We start from the raw sequence: 22,533 nt of genomic DNA, 5'->3' as shown, positions 1-22,533 counted from the left end.
GCTCGTCACGTTTCAAGGTATTTTTCTCTTATGAACGATAATTTATGAATTTGTGAGTCTTATATAGTGTTTCTACTCTGCCCTCTGCAGAAAAAAGCCAGGCTCAAACTCTTTCATTTTAGTTTTGTCTTCTTAAAAAGATTCCTGTGTGAACACGTGCAGTCTAAGCTAATTGGATTGGAATTGAAGAACTTGAATAACTTTCTTGGAATACAAGTCTTGGAATAAAACTTTCTTATATTGAGTCCAATTACCTCTAAAGGGAAAAAGGTAAATCTCATCTGCTTTATAATTTTATTTGCAGCCTCAGTGAAAATTATTCTTCCACGTTTAAACTGTTAAAGAAAAAATAGGTTCAGGCAAATAACTCTTTCAATAGAGGTGGGGTAAGCTGAAAAAAACTTACCGGCATAGTTTGACTGCCGTGTAAGGCAGTAATTGCGTTCTGAGCTTCTGTATGTGTAGAAAACTTAACAAAGGCACAACCTAGAAGAAGAAACAGCTCTGAAAAGATTTCATAGGATTACTGGGTAAAATTTAAAGTAAATTTATGTGCAAACATTTTCATGTACATACATAAACTTACGTACAAACATTTTTAGCTTATAATTAATATTTTGAAGTAATGGAAGAATATTATAGGTATTTTTTAATCTCGTATGGCTTATGGAATAGTTATGGTGTGTTCATAAAAGGAAAACAATTTCACATATACCTGATTATAATGGTTTATGAACAAAATTATAAGATTTATATAAATGGCAAATCCCAAATTGTAATTTTAATATTCATATTAGATCGCCCGTTTCACTCAATTCCATTCTAACACCGTATTTTATCCAGATGGATTTTACACTGAAGCAAGAATAATAATATTACCTTTCCTCGACCTTTCCCTATAATAAACATACATCTTCTCAACGAACCATCGAGATTGGACTGTTTTAAATGCCTAAGTAATATTTCAGAACTGAGTTCCTTCCCATTTGCAATTAAAACGAAATGAAAATATTAAAAATAAGGTAATACTTTTGATAGGACAATGAACTTTAAGGGAAATTAAATTAAAAAAACAAGTTTTTTTTTTAACTGAAAGTAAGACGAACAGAAATTATTCCGTATATGAAAAGGGCTGCCCCTCCTCAACGCCTCACTTGTTACGCTAAATTTTTTTATTGTTTTGAAAAATAGAGTCGCGAAAAAGAGTCAAACTTAAGCGTAAAGAGCGAGGCGTTGAGGAGGGGACAGCCCCTTTCGTATAGGATATAATTTCTGTTCGTTTTAAATTTTAATATTGCTCCTTACTTTCAGTTAAAAAACTTGTTTCTTTTTATTACATTTCTGAACGTTTTTGAATTAATGCAGGTTTTGATTTTGGCTCACCAAAGATGAGTAATTAAAACGAAATTTATATATTAAATTTAATTTTTTTGGTTAAATGGCTTTCTCGAAAGTTCTTTAATTTTATTTACGAACGTTTTTATTAGTGAAATAAATATACGTAGCTTACGAATTAACTTCCGTAACGAAATTTTATATTCATAGATTTTTAATACGTATATTAGGGGGTTAACCCCCTAGTCATACCTCGCTCTTTACGCTAAAGTTCAAATTTTGTTCCAATTCTTTAAAAATGACCCCTTAATCACAAAGAACGTTAATTAGAATAAATAGCTCTTGTGAAAGTACTAAAAAAACTTTAGTGTAAAGATCGAGGTATTGACAAGGGGACGAACCTAATCATATACGTAATCATTTCTGTTCATTTAAGTTTTAGTGTCGTTCCTTACTTTCAGTTGAAAAACTTGTTTTTTTTTATTTAATTTTTGATAGTTTTTTAAATTATGTTGGGAAATCCGGCGCCTCCTTCATAGCAAAATACCTTCCCCATGAAAACTTCCTCCACGGAAAGATCCCCCCACGTACCCCCCGACCCCCCACCCCCCACTACCAGCAAAACTCCCCCGTGAAAACGTCTGTATGCTTCCCAATAGCCAATACTATATGTAAACATTGGGCAAAGTTCATAAGTTGCAGCCCTTCTCCCGGGGACTGTGGGGGATTAAGTCATCCTCAAATACATAGTCAATATATTTTTCGACCATGTTGAAAAAAATGGCTACCTTAAAATTTTGATCGGGTGACTTTGGGAAAAAAAATGAGCGCTGGAGGGGGGCTAATTTCCCTTCATTTTTTCGGTCACTTAAAAAGGGCACTAGAACTTTTAATTTCCGTTCCAATGAGCCCTCCCACGATATTCTAGGACCACTGGGTCGATAAATCCCCCCTGGGCAAAAAAAAACAAAAACTAATACACACATCCGTGATCTTTCTTCTGGCAAAGAATAGAAATTCCACATTTTTGTAGATAGGAGCTTGAAACCTTTTCAGTAGGGTTCTCTGATCCGCTGAATCTGATGGTGTGATTTTCATTAAGATTTTGCGACTTTTAGGGGTTTTCCCCCATTTTTTTCGAAAACCAGATAAATTTTCTTAGGCGCGTAACTTTTGATGGGTAGGACTCAACTTGATGAAACTTAAATATTTTAAATCAGCATAAAAATTTGATTCTTTTGATCTATCTGCTGGTATCAAAATGCTGTTTTGTAGAGCTTCGGTTATTATTCAGCCGGGTCGCTCCTTACTTACAGTTCGGTACCACGAACTGTTTAAAAACAAGAAACTTTTCTGAACAATGATAAAAAGAAAAGTCCCAAGATTTTGGTTTCACTTCTAAAAGCCTTTATCGAAGAAAGGGGGGGGGGTGAGAAAACTAATTTGAAAAATTTGACATATATATTGAAAACTGACGAAAACAAACGATATGCAACAAAATCGAAAAAGAAAACGAAAGAAATTCATTATGATTAGCTAAAATTTTTGATTTATATACAATGCGGTATTAACTATGGTTGTTGTGGTTCTCTCTTTGTTTTAGCGTTTATGTGTTTATCCTCTTTTTTAGTAGGTGTTGATTTGTTTAGCCTAACTTTTATTCTTATAATTTTTCCTTTTGTCTTTTTTTGTTGATAAAGCCTTCTTATTCGAAGCCAAAATATTTGGATTTTTATCATAATTTGTACAATAAATTGGGGCAAAATTATTTTTTTGAAATTATTTTCAAGCTTCTCGTCGAAGTTGACACTCAAGGTCAGATGTGGCCAGACTATCAAACTGCCAGAGGTCAGACTGTTTTTGAACAAATGGCTATCTCAAAATTTCCATTGGATGTATTTGGGGAAATAGAACGTGAGGGGGGGGATGAAACAATATATTTCTTAGAAAATATTCTCCAATCTAGAGGTCAGATGCGGCATTTCTACACTCCTGAGTAATTATCAAAAACCGTTTACTAAGCTGCTCTCAAAGGGAGCACATGCAGGAAAATATTCATGTGTCCAATCACAATTTCATCCACCCAATCTTCATTGCCGAGTGGATCCTCCCTGCAAGAGCAATATAGGAAATGGCTTTGGTAAATACCTCAAAAGTGTGGAGCTACCAAAGACGACAATTAGAACTCGAAACGACTAATTTATAACTGAGTCTTATGATGAATTCTTATTATTCTGTTACCTTTTGAGTCATTTTACTTGCACTCAAGCAAGAGCCCGTGCTCCCGCGAAATTTTATTTTATATAACTTATTTGTATTTTTATATAGCATATTTTTATAATTATATAGCATAATTATATAGAAGAAAAGTTAAAAAATGGAGTTACTGGAAGTTACTGGAAAACAGCGTTACTGTTACTGGAGAAAGAAATGGAAACAACGGTGCAATTCCACTGAAATAAGACACGTTTCAAACACAATTACTAATCCTTTCTGTTGATCATGCTAGATCCCCCTGAAAAAGACCCTCCCTAGGAGAATGGCTACCTGACTACCGACATTTGTTTTGGTAGCTTTCGGTTTAAAGAAGGAGAGTTATAATTTTAAAACAGCAAAAAAATTACATTTTATTTGTACATGCTTGATTTTACATATTTCATCATTTTTTCTTATTTATATTTACATATTTACTTTATTTTTATTTTATATTCTATTACATATTTTATTTTTGCATATAAGATTTCACAGTTTAACAAAGTATTTAAAAATATAAACATTTTACATATTCCAATCAAGTAATTGTGTAAGAAAGAGCCTTAGTGCCGATACCTCCACTGAAATCTCGAGGTTTCTATAATTTTTCTATAACTTCTTAATTTTCCTTGTAATTTGTTTATTTTTCTTATTTTTATGTTAGCCCCCCCCCCTAAAAAAAAATACTGTTTACATCTTTGAAGAAAATAGCTAAATAGTTCTTGAAATAAGGTGCAGTTGAACTTTAAACAGATTTTTAGTCTATCCCTCTGAATTAAGTTTTATGAAACGAAAACTTTCACACAGACTTTTCACACCTTTTTTTTTCCTTGATTAGCCTTGAAAGTTCATACCCCGAGAAGCATTGATTTTTACTATTCATTTTGTATTTATCCCAGATTAGAATGTCGGTTTTATAACAAGCGGAGATAAATTATACTCGAAGGTCATTTTTCCGATTTTTGGCCTCCTTCCAACTCGCAGTGAGGTGGTCCCTTCAAACAAAGATTGTAACTTTAGTGGATGTCTAGGGCATTTCAAATCCCTGGAGAAAGATTGTTGGTACTGGCATTTCTCCTTTTGTGTTTTTCCTTTCTTGCATCAGGGATTCTTGCGCAATTGGGGCCCCAAATGAAAAATATCAGAAAAGATCCTCTTTTTTCCTAAATTGTCTAAGAAGCTAGACACTTAAGCATAAATTCATTTCGGGGAAGCCAAAATTTCCAAGAGGGGGATAAATTGTAAAAACATAATAAAGAGCAAATTGTGTTAAAAATAAATAAAATCCTGGAGGAAATCAGAAGGAGTTTCTTAGAGGTCACGAATCAATTAAACATGGACTAAACAATAAAACCTTAGAATCAGCTAAAGACTTTTTAATTTTAAATTAGAAAATGTAGGCTATATAACTCTTTTAAAACTGGATAATTTTTTTTATTTTTTTATATATAAAGAAATATATTTTATAATTTTTAATATACATAATATATTTTAAATATATGAAATATATTATATATTGTTCTTTTTTATACATTTTTTAAAATAATTCTTTTAAAATTAAATGGTTAAATTCAAAGTAGCAAGTTCAGCTTTGTATATAAAATTCGGTGTCTTGGTTTTCAAAAGCGAAAGATTTAAAAAAAGAAAGAAAAAAGTAATCATCATAAATGTGGGTTGCCACTTCTCTTGTTTTTATCTTCACTTGTGCCAGGGAATCTAGCACAATTGGAACACAAAATGAAAATGTACCAGTGTAAATACTTTTTTTTTCTAAATCGCCCTTAATTTTCTGAAAAGTCAGAGAGGAGATATATTTTAAAACTACAAGAACTAGTGAAATAAATAAAGGATCAATGAAAATATAATAGAAATTGTAAAGGGTTTTCGAGACGTTGCCAATCGATAAAACAAAAAAGCATATAACCACTTCTGTATGTAGTTGTAACAGAGGAAATATAAAAGATTTACTTGGTTGGGAGGGTGGCATTGTTTGAAATCAAGACTTAACGCAAGTTAGAAATCGATAATACTTGTAATTAATAGATTATATTTGATTTTCAATGTCAAATGAGCCATTAAAAAATAGTAACCAGGGGATATAATTTTATATTTTTATTTATTTATTTTTTGGCGAGTTTACGTTTATATAAAGATATAAAACTTTGTCTATGTACCTTTTTCATTGTATTTTTCTTTGATTCGCTTTTTGTGCGATTTCATAAGGGATTATTTTTAATAGAATTTAATATTATAATTCTTAATATTTGAAATAATGGACTATATCACTTCACGTTTTCCACTCTCCAAAGATTAGCGAAATACCGCTGCTTTTAAGATCCGATTTTTGAACTGTTGGACTGTAAATGAGAACACGTATTCTAACCAACTTTCTTTTTTTTTTACAATCCAAAATAGCATATATTATTATAATTGCTCAGGGGAATAGTTTACTAAGGTGTATATGCGTTCAAATTCATTATGGTCGTTGTTATCGTTTAAAAATGTTCAACTCGTTATGTTTTTTGTTTACATTATTTAAAGTTGTGTTTTGTTTTTGGTGTTTTTTTTTATGTTGTGCATTGGTGTGGTCTATGAGTTCTTGCAATAAAATGTATGAGCATATGAAAAATCCTAAGAGCATTATAAAATAAATTTTATTTTGCATAAGGAGCTCCCTTGGCTGTTCATTAATGTGATGGCGACAGATTAAATTCAATGCCTAACGCTTTTATGTCAGTTAAAGAGATTTTTTTACCCTGACACCACTAGTAAAATTGAATGAAATAAATAATTTCAATCTTAACCGATATACCTTTTATATTTCCTGTTTAGGGCTTATGTTTAACAATTTTGAAAAGTAGATGAAATTTTTTTTTATCATTTATTGTTTTGACTCGCTTGTAGTTCATTTCAAGCACATCGTTTTGAATCGAACACAGCCTAACGGTCTTTTGGACTCTTATCGTAAAGTAAAAGAAAAACACATTTAAAGTAAACTAAAGAGTAAAAAATAAAATAAGAAAAAATAAAAAAAATAAATAATTACAAAAATATTTTATGGGAGACCTACCACCTCCACATTCAAAATCCTAGTTGAGCCCTTTTAGTATATTTAGTACTTTTCTGGAAATACTAGTAATACTTGCTCTTAATGGAGCTGTTGTGTATTTTAAGTTAGAAACTAGTTCTACTTCATTTTCGCATTCTCATTTGTCATATAAAGCAGTTCCAGCGTCGTTGGAATATCGTTTCTACAAAAACAAAGAACAGAACCTTAAATAAAAGTAGTAAAACTCTCAAGTTTTATTGATTGTGATTCTTCCTGTTTCCTCGTTTCTTATTCTGCTAGTTGGTCCGGGTGGGTGGACGAGAATCGGGAGGAGTATGTTTTGCTTATGTTAACAGTAACACTGGGTTTATTCCAAAATAAAGTATACATCTTATATTCCCTGAAGCAAACTTATACGGGAGAAAACCCTCCTAATAAATCAATAAACTAAAAAAAAACAAAAAAAAAAACATAATTAGAGCTCAACTTACCGGACCTGCAAACCACCGAACCTCCAAACAGCACCCAACAAATTCATAATATTTATATTCATTTACATATTCAGCTGCAACTAAACCCTCCTCAAAAACTTAACTTAACTGGCCCAGAATAATCCATCCAGATTGTTCTTGTTCATTGTGGAGCTGCCAGATATAAGAATCGTTTTTTGGTGGAAAAGATTCGAGGAGTATGTTTTGTTTATGATCTTGTTCATTGTGGAGCTGCCAGATCTAAGAATCGTTTTTGGGTGGACAAGAATTTGGGGGGGGGGGGGTATATTTTGCTTATGTTCTTGTTCATTGTGGAGCTGCCAGATCTAAGAGTCATTTTTGGGTGGACGAGATTCAATAGGAGTATGGTTCATTTATATTTGTCTTGGTGGAGATGTTAAATCAAAGCTTTTTTTTTGTTTCATTGTTTTGGTATCTAGTAGCCTATGTAGCCCGGCAAAGCATGTACACATTTTTTTGGGCCCCCAAAATTGAAAAAAAAACTATATTATTTCATATTGGTTTATTGTTTTTAAGGTTTTTGAATTGTTGTAATCCCTTGTTAAAATATATACAAATATTTTTGCAATTGTCAGTTTTTTGCTCTTTCCGCAATTTAATGTCTTTTTATACTGATCTGTTCAAAAATATTTGATTATTGAAGGTAGCCCGATTTATAACAACAATATGTAGGCTACTAAGTTCCAAAATTTTGTTTTTCTTTTTTAAGGTTTTTGAATTGTTGTAATCCCTTGTTAAAATTAAATAAAAAAACAAACTTTTTTTACTGAAAGTAAGGAGCGACATTAAAATTTAAAATGACCAGAAATTATTCCGTATATGAAAGGGGATGTCCTCTCCTCAACGCCTTGCTCTTTACGCTAAAGTTTGACTCTGTCTCGCAACTTTATTTTTTAGAACAATAAGAAACTTTAGCGTAAAGAGTGAGGCGTTGAGGAGGGGACTGTTTCTTAGAGTTTCGGTTACTATTGAGCCGGATCACTCCTTACTTACAGTTTGTTTCCACGAACTGTTTGATACATACAAATATTTTTGCATTTACCTGTTTCTGGCTCTTTCCACAATTTAATCTCTTTTCATACTACTGTATTTTCAAAAATATTTGATTATTAAAGCTAGTCCGATTTCTAACAACGATGTGTTAGCTAGCTTGAAACTTTTGGTTTTCATTTTCAAAGTTTTGAATTGGTGTAATCCCTTGTCAAAATAGAGAATCGTCATTTGTAATATGACGTATTGGTGTAATTTTGAATTGGTGTAATCCCTTGTCAAAATAGAGAATCGTCATAAAGTTTTGAATTGGTGTAATCCCTTGTCAAAATAGAGAATCGTCATTTGTAATATGACGTATTGGTGTAATTTTGAATTGGTGTAATCCCTTGTCAAAATAGAGAATCGTCATAAAGTTTTGAATTGGTGTAATCCCTTGTCAAAATAGAGAATCGTCATTTGTAATAATTGCAAGTTTTCGGTACTTGGCCCTTCCTAGAGTCGTTATATAACTGGTTACGTTCAAACCTGTAAGCTTAATCACGTAGCGAGTTGATTTTATCAAACGAAAAAACAAACTAATTTTAAAATTTTCAGTTTTTTCTAGTTTGAATTAAAACATCAAAAATATTGCTCAGATACCGTAAATATGTTTTCAGTTTACAAATTAACTTTCGCGATTCTGAACAAAACTAAAAAATTTTCAACTTTTTTGAAAATTTTTGAAAGACATTGCTTATACTTATAAAACAAGAAAATCGATAATGATGTTTTTCTAGCAGCGATTTCTATTGAGCTTCATAATTTTGGTTTTCTCTTTTAAAGCTTTTGAATTATTGTAATCCCTTGTTAAAATATATAGGCCTGCAAATATTTTTGCAATTACCAGTTTTTGCTCTTTATGCAATTTAATGTCTTTTCATACTGAATCTATTCAAAGATATTTGATTATTATTACAGCAATTCTGATTTCTAACAACGATTTCTACTAAGCTTCAAACTTTTGGTTTTCCTTTTTAAGGTTTTGGAATTGTTGTAATCCCTTTTTGATATATATGCAAATATTTTGCAATTGCCAGTTTTTGGCTCTTTAAACAATTTAGCAAAAACTTCTAAATGCATGAAAATCTTCAATTTTTCCATATTGTGACAACGTAACAATGTACTGTATTTCCACATTGTCACAAGTGTGACGTCATTGCCGAACCTCTGTTTCTTTTAATTGTTCAGGTGGTGGGACAAAAACTTTTTCTTTTTCCTCGATTTGTCTTTTGTCATTATGAAAGACATATCGTCGAACCTTTGTTTCTTTTAATTGTTCAGGTGTTGGGACGAAAACTTCTTCTTTTGCCTCGGCTTGTCTTTTGTCATTATGAAAGACATATCGCTGAACCTTTGTTTCTTTTAATTGTTAAGGACATTTAAACAGTAGGTACAGACGGCGGAAGGAGTCTTTCTATTTCTATATTTGTCAGAGGCAACGCTATAGCGTTTCCAATAGTAAAGGCCATACGTCTCAAATGTTTAATTATTATTTCTTTTTTTCTCAGAGGCCCTTCACATGGAAGGGAGCGTCGTAAAAACTTCAAAGGGGGCTCATTCGATTGGAAATTGAGAGTTCTAGTGCCCTTTTTAAGGGTCAAAAGTGATTAGAAGGCAACGCACACCCCATCCACGCCCACAATTTCCCCTAACACATCCAATCAAAATTTTGAGATAGCCATTTTGTTCAGCGAAGTTAATTTCTAGATAGAAATTATGTTTATGAGGAGGACACTCCCCCACAGCCCTCAGGGCAAGGGTTGTAAGTTATGCCCCCAGGGCATAACTTACATTACAGACGCTTTATAGACGCTTTCTATAAAAAAAGCGTTGTGGTAGAAACTTCAAAAAGGGCTCATTCGATTAGAAATTTAAATGACTAGTGCTCTTTTTAACAGTCGAAAGTGATTGGAAGGAAACTAACACGCCTACCATTTCCCCAAACACATCCAATCAACATTTTGAGATAGCCATTTTGTTCAACGTAGTTGAAAGTTCTGGAAATTATATCTTATAGCATGACACTCCTCCCCTCCCCCCAAGGTCTTCAGGGCATGGGTTATAAGTTATGCCCTGGGGGCATATATGGTTCTTATGGAAGGAATTCTCATATAAACTTCAGAAAGGGCTCATTTGATTGGAAATTGAAAGTTCTAGTTCACGTTTTCAGTGTCAAAAGATATCGGAGGGTAAGCAGCCCCCTCACGCCTCTTTTTCCCCAAATGCATCCGATAAAAATTTTGAGATAACCATTAAGTTAAAAATTGTTCAAAAGTCAGATAACAAAAAGTCAGGTGTCGATACAACCCCCCAGGGCCCGGGGGCAGGCATTGTAGGTTATGCCCTGGGGCATATATGGTTCTTATGAAAGGGATACTCGTATAAACTTCAGAGAGGGCTCATTTGGTTGGAAATTGAAAATTCGAGTTCACTTTTTAATAGTCAAAAGAGATCCGAGGGCAACTAGCCCCCCTCCCCCCCACCCCGTCTTTTTCCAAACCCATATGATAAAAATTTTGAGACAGATATTTTGTTACAAATAGTTCAAAGGTCGGATAAGAAATACTCAAGTGTCAATACAACCCCCAGGGCCCAGGAGAAGGCGTTCTAAGTTATGCCCTAGGGGTATTTTTGGTCCTTATGAAAGGGATGCTTGTATAAACTTCATAGAGGGCTCATTTGACTGGAAATTGAAAGTTCTAGTTCACTTTTTAAGAGTCAAGAGATTTAAGGGCAATCAACCCCCCCAAGCCCTTTTTCCCCAAACCCATCCGCTACAATTTTGAGATAGCCAGTTTTTTTAAAAATTGTCAAAAAATTAGATAACAAAAACTCCGGTGTCAAAACAACGGCCCAGGGCCCAGAGGGTAGGCGCTGTAAGTGTTGTCCTGGGGGCGTGTATGGTTCATATGAAAAGGATGCTCGTATAAACTTCAGAAAGGACTCATTTGATTCGAAATTGAAAGTTCTAGTTCACTTTTTAAAGGTCAAAATATATCCAAGGGCAACTAGCCCCCCACACTCCCTTTTTTCCCCAAGCCTATCCGATAAAATTTTTAAAATAGCCATTCCATTAAAAACAATTCAAAGGTCAGATGAGAAAAAACTACTGTGTCGACGCAACCCCCCAGGGCCCGGAGGCAGGCGTTATAAGTAATGCTCTGGGGGCATATATCGTTTTTATGGAAGGGATGTTCATATTAACTTTGGAGAGGGTTCATTTGATTGGAAATTGAAAATTCTTATTCCCTTTCTAAGAGTCAAAAGAGTCCTAAGGGTTTCTAAGAGTCCCCTCCCTCCACGCCGTAAATTCATCAGATAAAAATTTTGAGATAGACATTTTGTTAAAAATAGTTCAAAGTTCAGATAACAAAAACTCTGGTGTCGACACAGCCCTCCAGGGCCCAAGGGTAGGTGTGGTAAGTTATGCCCTGGAGGCATATATGGTTGTTATGGAAGGGATGCTCTTATAACCTTCAAGGAAGGCTCATTTGATTGAAAATCGAAGGTTGTAATTCACTTTTTAAGAGTAAAAAGTGATCGGAGGGCAGCTAGCCTCTCCCCACACTCCATTTATTTTTTCCCAGAGGCACTCCATATAGAAGGGGTCGTCGTATAAAGTTCAAAGGGGGCTCATTTAGAAGGGAAAAACTTTTTTCACTTTGAGATTGTTACTTTGATACGAGGTTTGATACTTTGATGAAAATTTGATTTTTGTTTTTAAGTTTGATTCTGAAATAAGGAATTTTTAAAAGCTTGAAACTTTTTGCAATCAAAAACGAACAAAAAATAGTTAGTGTAAAACTTTCCAAAAATTAAGTTTTTTAAAGAAAAGTAAAGGCCATTTTAAACTTAAGCTCAGCAGATACAAATACTTGTTAAAATTGAATACGAAAATCAAGCTTAAAACGAAAAAAATATTTTCGTATCGAAGTATACATGAAACTTAAAATGAACAGAAATTAAATAAACAATCAATGCAAACTAACATACAATAGATATTAATGTAAATGAATAAATAAATCTTAAAACGAGTGAAACTTAAATTGAATATGCAAATCAAGATTGAAACAAACAAAAATCACTACAAACAAGAGTTTGTATATCGCCTCCATCTCTCACTGTAAAAGCCTAAAACCTACTGCGTCATTAGTGCTTTTCTGAAAACTATATGCGTCTTGAACAGTCTTTGAAAATATAAACAACATCAAATTGAATATTTGATTTATAATGATATTAGTTGTTGAAAGATCCATCAGTTCAAGAATTTATTTCACTCTAATTTTATTTTTATTTTCAATGCTGTAAGAAACTGGAAAAGCAAATATTTGTAATATAATTCGTTTTCAGTGAAGCGCCAATGACTCAGTAGGCTTTTGGTTTTTATTTACAGTTAAGAAAGGGAGCAGTATTCAGACTCTTGTTTGTAGTGAAACTATATTTGCCTTGAACAACTTTAGAAAGAACTAATAAATTAAACTGAATATTTGATGCATAATGATGTTAATTGCTGAAAGCTAATCAGTTTAAGATTTTATTTTAATTTTAATGTTTATTTTCAACCTTAAGTACAGAAGAAAATATTTGCAATAAAATTGGTTTTCAGTAAAGCGCCAATGACGCAATAGGTTTTAGACTTTTACAGTGAGAGAAGGAGGCGATACAAAAACTCTTGTTTGTAGCGATTTCTGTTCGTTTCGAGCTTGATTTGCATTTTCAATTTAAGTTTCACTCGTTTCAAGATTTATTTATTCATTTACATTAATATCTATTGTATGTTTGTTTGCATTGATTGTTTATTTAATTTCTGTTCGTTTTAAGCTTCATTTATACTTCAATAGCCAAATATTTTTTTCGTTTTAATCTTGATTTTTATATTCAATCTAAGTATTACTCGCTTAAGATCTATTTATTCATTTATATTATTACTTGTTGTGTGTGTTTTCCTATGAGTGTTTATTTAATTTCTTTTCGTTTTGGGTTTCATTTATTCTTTAATAGTAATTTCTGGTCGTTTTTGGGTTTGAATTTTAACAGGTATTTGTATCTGCTGAGCTTAAGTTTAGAATGGCCTTTACTTTTCTTTGAAAAACTTATTTGAGCTTAAGCTTTTTTTTTAACTAATTAAATAAAAAAAATCGAGTTTTTCACCTGAAAATAAGGAGCAACATTAAAATTTTAAAAGAACAGAAATAATTACGTATATAAGAGGGTTCACCCCCTATTTAATATCTCGCACTTTGCGCTAAAGTTCGAATAGATAGCTCTTTTGAAAGTAGGCTACTAAAAAAACTTTAGCGTAAAGAGTGAGGTATTGAATAGGGAGCGAACCCTCTCATATACGTAATGATTTCTGTTCTTTTCAAGCTTCAATATTGCTCCTTACTTTCAGTTGAAAAAACCTCTTTTTTTATTTAATTTCTCATCGTTTTTTAAGTAATACTAGGAAATCCGGTACCCCTTTTATAGAAATTTCCCTTCCCCTATGAATTCATCCTTCATGGAAAGATCCTCCCTCTGACGCTCCCATCAGAAAAAATACCCCCTGAAAACGTCTATATACTTCCCAATAACCAATACTATATGTAAACAATGGGCAAAGTTCATAACTTGCAGCCCTTCCCCCGGTGACTGTGGAGGATTAAGTCATCCTAACTGACATTGTTATTATATTTTTGACTATGCTGAACAAAATGCTTATCTCAAAATTTTGATCAGTGGACTTTGGGAAAAAATGAGCGTGGGAGGGGGTCTAGTTGGCCTCCAATATTTTGGTAACTCTAAAAGGGCACTAGAACTTTTAATTTCGGTTTGAACTAGTCCTTTCGCGACAATCTAGGACCACTGGATCAACACAGTCACCCCTGGAAGAAGAAAAAAAACACGCATCCGTGATCTTTCTTTTGGCAAAAATACAAAATTGCACATTTTTGCAGACAGTAGCTTGAAACCTCTACAGTAGGCTTTTTTGATACGCTGAATCTGATGATGGAATTTTCATTAATATTCTATCGTTTTTAGGGGCTGTTTTCCTCTTTTTTTCGAAAATAAGGCAAACTTTTACAGGCTCGTAACTTTTAATAACTAAACTTGATGAAACTTATGTATTTGAAATCAGCATAAGAAACTAATTCTTTTTATGTTCTATTGGTATCGAAATTCCGTCTTTTAGAGTTTCGGTTACTATTGAGCCGTGTCGCTCCTTACTTACAGTTCGTTACCACGAGCTGTTTGATTAACCTGTTCGTCTTTACGAACTGACTTCATGAAAAAAGAAAACAATGGACAAGTTCGGAAATTTTGAAAATTTATTTACAATAATTAACATTAGGAAATTAAAGCTTATAAAATTCATCTTGTAGTTGCCAACACCAAAGGAGATATAAATGATTGCCACTATCTAAAATGGATTTTTGCAAGTTCTTTCAGCGAAGTTGTTCGGAGGAATACTGCTCCTATTATTACTGGGTTGGATATGGTTAAAGCTCTTAATGCCATCGGGTATCCTAAAGATGTTAAAAACCAAGGACGGTGAAAATAAAATTTGACTGTTTAAAGTTTAATAAAGGGGAACGTACAAAACCATATATGTCTTAGGAAATTGACAAAAATATAGAATTCATTTTTCATAGGCAGCAGCGCTGCCTAAATAAAGAACGATGTTAGCAGAATGTACTATTTTTTGTTTGGGGGGGGGGGGGGTTCTTTTAGACCAGGGCACGCCGTATCAAAGAAATTGTCGCAGAAACTTCAAAAAGGGCTCATTCGATTGGAAATTGGAAGGCCTAATGTCTTTTTGATAGTCAAAAGTGATTGTAAGGCAACTAACACCCCTCCCACACCCACCATTTCCTTAAACACATTCAATAAAAAATTTGGGATAGCCATTTTGTTCAATGTAGTTGAAAAGTCCGGAAATTATGTCTTTGAGGATGACAACCTCCCCACCCAGAGCCCTTAGGGCGAGGGCTGTAAGTTATGCCCTTTGGGGATTTAAGGTTTATATAAAAAGGGGGATCACAAAAACTTCAAACAGGGCTCAGTCAAATGGAGTTGAAAGGGTTAGTGCCTTTTTAAAAGGCAAATTTGATGGGAGGGCAACTAACCCCCCTCACGCCCACCATTTCCCCAAATGCATCCGATCAAAATATTGAGATAGCTATTTTGTTCAACGTAGTTAAAAGTTCTGAAGGTAGGTCCTTGGGGATTATACCCCTCCCACCACAACCCTCAGTACAAGGGTTGTAAGTTATACCCTGGGGGTATATAAGGTTTTCTAGAAAGCGCTGCCGTAGATACTTCAAAAAGGGCTCATTCAATTGAAAGTTGAAAGGGCTAGTGCCATTTTTAATAGTCAAAAGTGATTGTAGGGCACCTAACTCCCCTCCGACGCCCACTATTAACTATGCTTTCTAAAGGCCAGAATATAGTATGTGCTTGAATTAGAAAAATTCTTTTAGTTGTTTTCACTTTTATCAAACAGTTCGTGGTAACGAATTGTAAGTAAGGAGCTATCCGGATCAATGGTAACCGAGACTCTAGATAACGCGATTTTGATTCCAATAGATAACATCAAAAGAATCAAGTTTTAGTGCTGATTTTAAACATATAAGTTTCATCAAATTTTGTCCTACCTATCAAAAGTAACGTGCCTGAGAAAATTTGGCTGATTTTCGAAAAAAGGGGAAGAGACCCCCTAAAAGCTATAGAACTGTAATGAAAATCACACCATCATATTAAGCGTATCAGAGAACCCTACTGCGGAGGTTTCAAGCTCTTATCTACAATAATTTGGAATTTTTTGCCAGAAGAAAGATTACGGATGCGTGTTTATTTGTTGTTGTTTTTTTCAGGGGATGATCGTATCGACCCAGTGGTCCTAGAATATCGTTGGAGGGCTCATTCGAACAGAAATTAAAAGTTATAGAATCTTAATGAAAATCACACTATCAGATTCAGCATACCAAAGAACCCTGTTGTAGAGGTTTCAAGCTCGTATTTACAAAAATGTGGAATCTTGCATTTTTTGCCAGAAGAAAGATCACGGATACGTGTATATTAAAATTTAAAACCACTGTATATATAATTAGCCTAATTATAATTAACCTAATTATATATACAGTGCTTATAATTAACTAATAGGTTAATATAATTAACCTAATTATATATACAGTACTTAAAACGAACATAAATTATTCCATATATGAAAGGGGCTGTCCGCTCTTCAACGCCTCGCTCTTTACGCTAAAGTTTGACTTTCTCACAACTCTATTTTTTTTAACAATAAAAAACTTTAGCGTACAGAGCGAGGCATTGAGGAGGGGACAGCACCTTTCATATACGGAATAATTTCAGTTCATATTAAGTTTTAACGTCGTTCCTTACTTTCAGTTAAAAAAAACTTGTTTTTTTTTATATTTAATAACTTTAAGAAATCAGAAATTAATTGAGATTTTAAGGAATAAATATCAGCATATGTACATTAAGCTGACAATACGCATTTTTTTCAGAAAATTGATTTGAATTTTTTCAGTAAAGTACAAATTATATTCTGGTTTTTAGAAAGCATAGGAGTTTTGAACCCTACTCATATTAATTTCTACTCGTTTTGAGTTTGGCTCGTCACTTTTTTCCTGTTTGCTTTAGGTTTCATTCATTTATTGATACTGATTTGTGGTTGTTGTATACTTGATATATTATTTTATTCTATTTTTTTTCATTTTGGTTTAATGGAGTTCTTTTCTTTTTTTTAAAAAAACTTATTTTGTGGAAAAGTTTTTTTTAATTAATTTAAGTAAAAAGACAACCATTGCAGTTTTTGGTTATAGCGGTCACCAAGTTAAAAAAAAAAAACTGGGTCAAAATGAGTAAACACACCTAAAACATATCGCACTATACGACTTAAGAAGAAAGTGTAGCTTTCTTTTGAAGTTTTAGTTATTTGGGAATCAAAAGATTGTTAATGTTTGAACTTTTACGGACGAAAAACACTGTTAAATTTAACCAATTAGTTTGGCTTATTAATTTCATGGTTTAGCGCGGCAACATTGTCAAAAATGGGGTACATCCCCTGAAAACTTCATGGAAACAACCAAAACAAAAATCTAATGAAATCATGCATTTTAGTCATGTATATTCTTTAGACGGGTCCAGGAAGCCAAAAACTATTTTTATTTTGATGCTCTTGGCACTTTTATAGAGATTATAAGAGAATTTTAATTTCCACAGCTTTTCTTCTCAATATAAATTTCTCATATTCTCTTAATGTCTTGAAGTGTCGAGACTCTCCCGTCAGATTCTGTTTAGTTTCGCAAAAAGCTTAGTATCAACAACAAAAATCAAAGATTTTCAGACATTTTTCGGAAGCTCTAATTTGAAAGTCCTCATGGAATTTTTCTGGGAACTTTTTTTTATTTATCCCATCAAGCCAAGCAGGTACTATCGAGTAGCCCAATCAAATTTCTCTTATCTTGTTTTTAACATATCTAATATTGTCATTATTCTTATATTTCTTTAAATTTTATGTCTTATATTTTCTTATAGATAATAATTATCTTAAATTAAAAAAAACATTTAATACATCTTCTTTTTGATATATGTACAAACTTCTTTTGTCTCCTAAATAACTTGTATATTTTATCTTGTCTGAAATTTTATAGTTCTTGCAACTTTCCACATTTTTATACTTTTTTTTAAATTAACTTTTGCCCCATTTTTTGTTTTAGAGAGATCCCCTCCCTCAAAATATGAGCCCCATCCCAAAATAAATTATTGCAAATGTGCCTGCCCTTAGCATATGTTACATCATTTTTTTTTCTTGTAATAAAAAGTCCCTATCCTCTACTCAAAAGAAACACTGGAAACCTTTCCGAATTTGAAACATTCATCTTTAACTGAATTCAAGGGAAGAAACTCGATTCTAAGAAATCTAATTCATATTGTCAACACCAGAGACACAGGCCATGAATTCTAATATATCATAGAGATTTTTTATCCTTTCTCATCGTCTGAAATTTAAGAAATAGTAGTTCCGAGTACAATTTCCTTCAACACTTGCATAGTTAAATCTTTGACAATATAAGTGCTAGTATTTCGTTTGTTGACTTCAAGTTTTTTTTATTAATTACCCGTTTTTTTACTGGCTTAAAGTTTCACAGAGAAGAATCAATCAGATCGAATTTAAGTTTTGTTAAATTCTGACTTATGGCTAAAAATTTCAAAATACGAAGCCCGATTTAAAAAAAAAAAAAAAAAACAGGGCTATTTGACTCTCTACAAATAATGTTTCCTGAAGGAATAATTGGGTTAGCTTACTAAAATACGTAACAGACAATACACCAATAAAATTTAAGCACTTTTTTCTACCTTTAATTTCAAATCGAGCAAAAATTATACCGTATATATGAGGGGTGCTGCCTCTTTCTCGACTCCTGTTTTTTTTGTTTTTTTTTTGACGGGTCAAAAAAACATTTGCCTTTTTGTCGCAACTCTTTAAGAAAGACTGCTAAAACACAAGGGCCATTAAATTTGAATGACAAGTATTAAAAAAACTAAGTGAAAATAAATATTTTCACTTAAATTACTTTCAATATTTTTTTGGTAAATATTTTCAATATTTTACCTTAAAATACCACATTGGCTTTTGTTTAATTTCTTCGTGAATTAATTTCTTTTGCGAGGGTCAGAAACCTACTGTATAGTAAGAAAACTCTTCAGATATTCCTTTTATGGGGTCACAGAATTCTTTTTAGAGCCAAGAGTTGGTTTTGTTGATTTCTAGGTTTCTAGTAATTTTTTCGTGATTATTTTTCAAATTTTTGTCTTGTCTCACTTTTGTTTAAAAAATGTATATATTATCTTAAGCTAATCCCACATTCAGGAATGAAGAATCTTTCAGAATGGACAATAAAAAAATAAAAAAATAATAAAAAATAAAAAAAAATAAAAACAATAAAAAAAAATAAAATTAAGTGAACATTCATCACGGAAACAAGAGTCATTTTAAGCCAGTGGAACAAACGGAATGAAATGACCGGAATGACACGTAGAAATGAAAATGAAATAAAATTGGAAATGAAACCGAATGAATATTTCTGCAAAGACCTCCGTCAATCCGTACGCAGTTGCTAAAAAAAGCACACAACAAACACAACCAATCTGATTTGTGAACAGTCGATCATCTATTCTAGCTTCATTTTTTGTTTGTTTGATTCAGTATCAAACAATAATGCTCTGTTACTATATTCTTCTAAATTTAGTTTATTTTGTGTTTGTTTTTTTGTTTTTTTCGCCGAGGACAGCTTGGCGGAGGTCTTTGCCGAAATCTCTGTTTTTGTCTTTTCATTTGCTTTTTTCGCTGGTTGAAAAACACTCTTATTCCCTTGGTTATTTTTTTAAATTAAGTTTTATTTTAAATTTTATCGTTTTTTGTCAAATGTCAAATGTCATGTATGGCCAGTGTCGTCTTGAAGGTATTTACGATGAACCTTAAATATTTTCACTCGTTTTTTGCAATAATCATAATTTAAAGTCAATTCCGTTTCAACCTATCTTAAATTTGAACGAAGTATTGCCCTGCCCTGCACAACAGTTGATTGTGCTTTTGTTTGTGATTTTGATTTGTGCACAACAGGTGATCTTATTTTGTTTTTAAAGTAGAGAAGATTTCTCTTGTGGCTCTCTTGTGGCTTTCTTGTGGCTCTTCATTTGCTGGTTTCATATACATAAGTATATCACAGCGAAAAAGACATCTGCTGGTTTCATATACATGAGTATGTCACAGCGAAAAAGAGCAATTACTGTCCCATGCTTCCATATTAAAAGGTACGCTTTAATTGGTGTATTTTTGCAAGCAAGGTACATCGCTCCTAATTTCTACAGAGAGTTTGACTAAATGGTCAAATACTGACCGGGTTTAACTAATGCTGAATGATAAACCTAGATCACTGTATATAAATAATATAGCAGTAAGATCACGACTTAGGGATTTTTGGTACTACACCCTCGGCGCGTAAAAAAAGCTCCTCCCATTTAATCTGTTATCAGGGGTCCAGTGTATATTACCCTGGAACGCGTAAGCTCGCAGAAACTTTCTCGAAATGCCTTTGAAACCAACTCGAGACTTCGAAACCTACTTGTAATTCCTAAAAACATCTAATAACAACATTCCACTACTAATTACCGATTTTTATAGGTGTATTGGAATAAATTAATTTAAAATTAGATTCTTTAAAATTTAGTATTACAAAGGTGAAGCCAAGTTTTGCGTTCAAGAGAAATCTGACTTGTCTACCAGTGGAAAAATCGAATGTCGCTTATGTTTATACTTGTTTAAATATTCTGCGGAGCACTTGCATCTCGGTCCGGCTTAGTATAATGGTTCAGATAGGGAATGATCATACTGTGTATATTTATATACAGTGACCTAGACGGACAAGTCTGGTGGAAAGAACTTATACACGTATAGCTCCGCCTATATGTCCGTAGTATAGATGCACAGTACTATGGTAAAATGTATTTGGGTTTTGGATGGTTGAGTAATAGTCAGAACTCCCTTAAATGGACCTAGCATTTAATTATATGTTTAATCGCATTGGCAGACATCTAAGAAGAAAAAAGGCAAGTACAACGTACCTTTACTTTGTCCGTCAGGTCCCCTTAGAATTGTACACTCTTCAATAGAACCAAATGGTTGAAAAATCTGTTTAACGTCCTCGTCTGTCTGCTGCTTACTAAGCATGCCAACAAACAATTTTCGATCCTCTGAGGGAAGAAAATAAGAATTGATGAACCAAGAAAAGAGATAATTTCTAAGAATATTCTTTAAATTTGGTCCTTAGGAAAGACCTTGGAAAAATATGGCCTCTATTGTGTCCGAAGAAAGCAAACAATGAAACGTTTTAGTAAGCTTGAAATAAGTTTCCCTGTAAAAATTGTTCTCCATTTTGTAACAAACTTTAAAGTAATTTTTTTTAACAAGATCCATGAGGAAAAGATGAATATTATTCAATGGCAGCTATAAATTTTGGGAAATCTTAACATGTGGACAACAGCAAAGTTGCTCCCCATAAAGTTAATTGTCGCACAAATTCTTTTTTGCGATAACGAGTGTGTTCCTATTTCTATGTTTTCTTCATTGTTTTTTATTAGCTTTTTTTATTAACCTTTTTATTAACTTTTTTTTAACTTTTTATAACTTTATTATTTACTTTTATTTTATTATTTTTTTTATTAAGAAAAAATCTAAAGATATAGTTTTTCAGTTCATTCTGCATTCTGAGAACTACTGAGCTGAGAACTACTGAGAACTTCAGAGTTATCAGTGGGGCCTTTTCCAGGCCACTCAGCGCGTCCCCAGGTGGCGGATAGGGGAACGTCCTGTAGATATGCAGGGCACCTCCCGGTAGGGAGGCGCGAACCAAGGGAGGACCCGGTCTATGGGGGTCTTGAAATATAGCTGGAGCACCCACGTCTGGGGCCATAAATTCAGGCGGAGGGGGTGGAAGGCCCCTCTGATGCGCACTGTGCAGGGGGCCCATCAGCGTATGGATACGTCCCACCAGTCACAAACCTTCTCCCAGCAATGGGAAAATTGCAGGTGATGCAGGACACCAGAAGGGCGCATTATCAGTAGTAGATTTAGCCAGCTCCTGCTAGGGATGGAGAGGAGTGGCTTACCGCCGTCCTGAAATTGGCCAAGAAACCTCTTTTCCTATAAAATATGAAGTACAAACGATCACGAACGAGACCCAATACTACCGCGTCCGGGTCAACCGACGAAGTTACCGCGTTCGGGGCAACCAACGAAGTTACCGCGTCCGGGGCAACCGACGAAGTTACCGCGTCCGGGACAACCGACAAACTGACGACCCAGACTCTCCCTTTAACAATGTTGACAACTCCAAACCCGGAGGCTATGCTTTCTCCTAAATTCATTTTATCTGTTGGAACCCTGAACGTTAGGACGCTTGCTAAACAAGGCAAAATAGATCTTGTCCTAAATGAACTAAACCGATATACATGGGATATTGTGGGACTTTCAGAAACATACCTCCCTACCACTAGCGAAGAAAGGATCGGCAACACTAGTCTGATAGTTTCTGGTAGAACCGATGGCGTCCATCGCCAAGGTGTTGGTTTTTTGATGTCGACTAAGGCACGAAGATCCCTGATTTCTGTAACGCCTGTGTCAGAACGGTTGATTATGATACGAATGAAGGGATCCCCGATCAACATCACGATCATACAAGTCTACGCTCCTGACTGCAGCAAACCAAATGAAGAGTCTGACAATTTCTACCTTCAACTGCAAAGCTTAATTGACGCAGTTCCTAAAAGAGACCTTATTGTTGT

General features: G+C 33.6%; 1 protein-coding gene across 3 annotated transcripts in view; it reads right to left on the bottom strand.

Annotated features, from left to right (window-relative positions):
- LOC148948297 (CUGBP Elav-like family member 3-A) overlaps nucleotides 1-22,533 on the bottom strand; it is a 280,271-nt gene that overhangs the window by 63,471 nt on the left and 194,267 nt on the right. For all 3 annotated transcript variants that reach the window (XM_089094277.1, XM_089094278.1, XM_089094279.1), the window contains 2 exons: nucleotides 20,815-20,943; nucleotides 407-486 (listed from right to left, as the gene is read on the bottom strand). In XM_089094277.1, coding sequence (XP_088950403.1) covers nucleotides 407-486; nucleotides 20,815-20,943 — 209 coding nt within the window. The remainder of the gene's footprint in view (nucleotides 1-406; nucleotides 487-20,814; nucleotides 20,944-22,533) is intronic.

The sequence above is a fragment of the Artemia sp. Qi Xiang Cuo genome, chromosome 9, assembly GCF_049724085.1.
Source record: "Artemia sp. Qi Xiang Cuo chromosome 9, ASM4972408v1, whole genome shotgun sequence".
In the NCBI taxonomy this organism is placed as follows: Eukaryota; Metazoa; Arthropoda; class Branchiopoda; order Anostraca; family Artemiidae; genus Artemia; species Artemia sp. Qi Xiang Cuo.
This window is presented reverse-complemented; position numbering and strand designations above follow the sequence as displayed.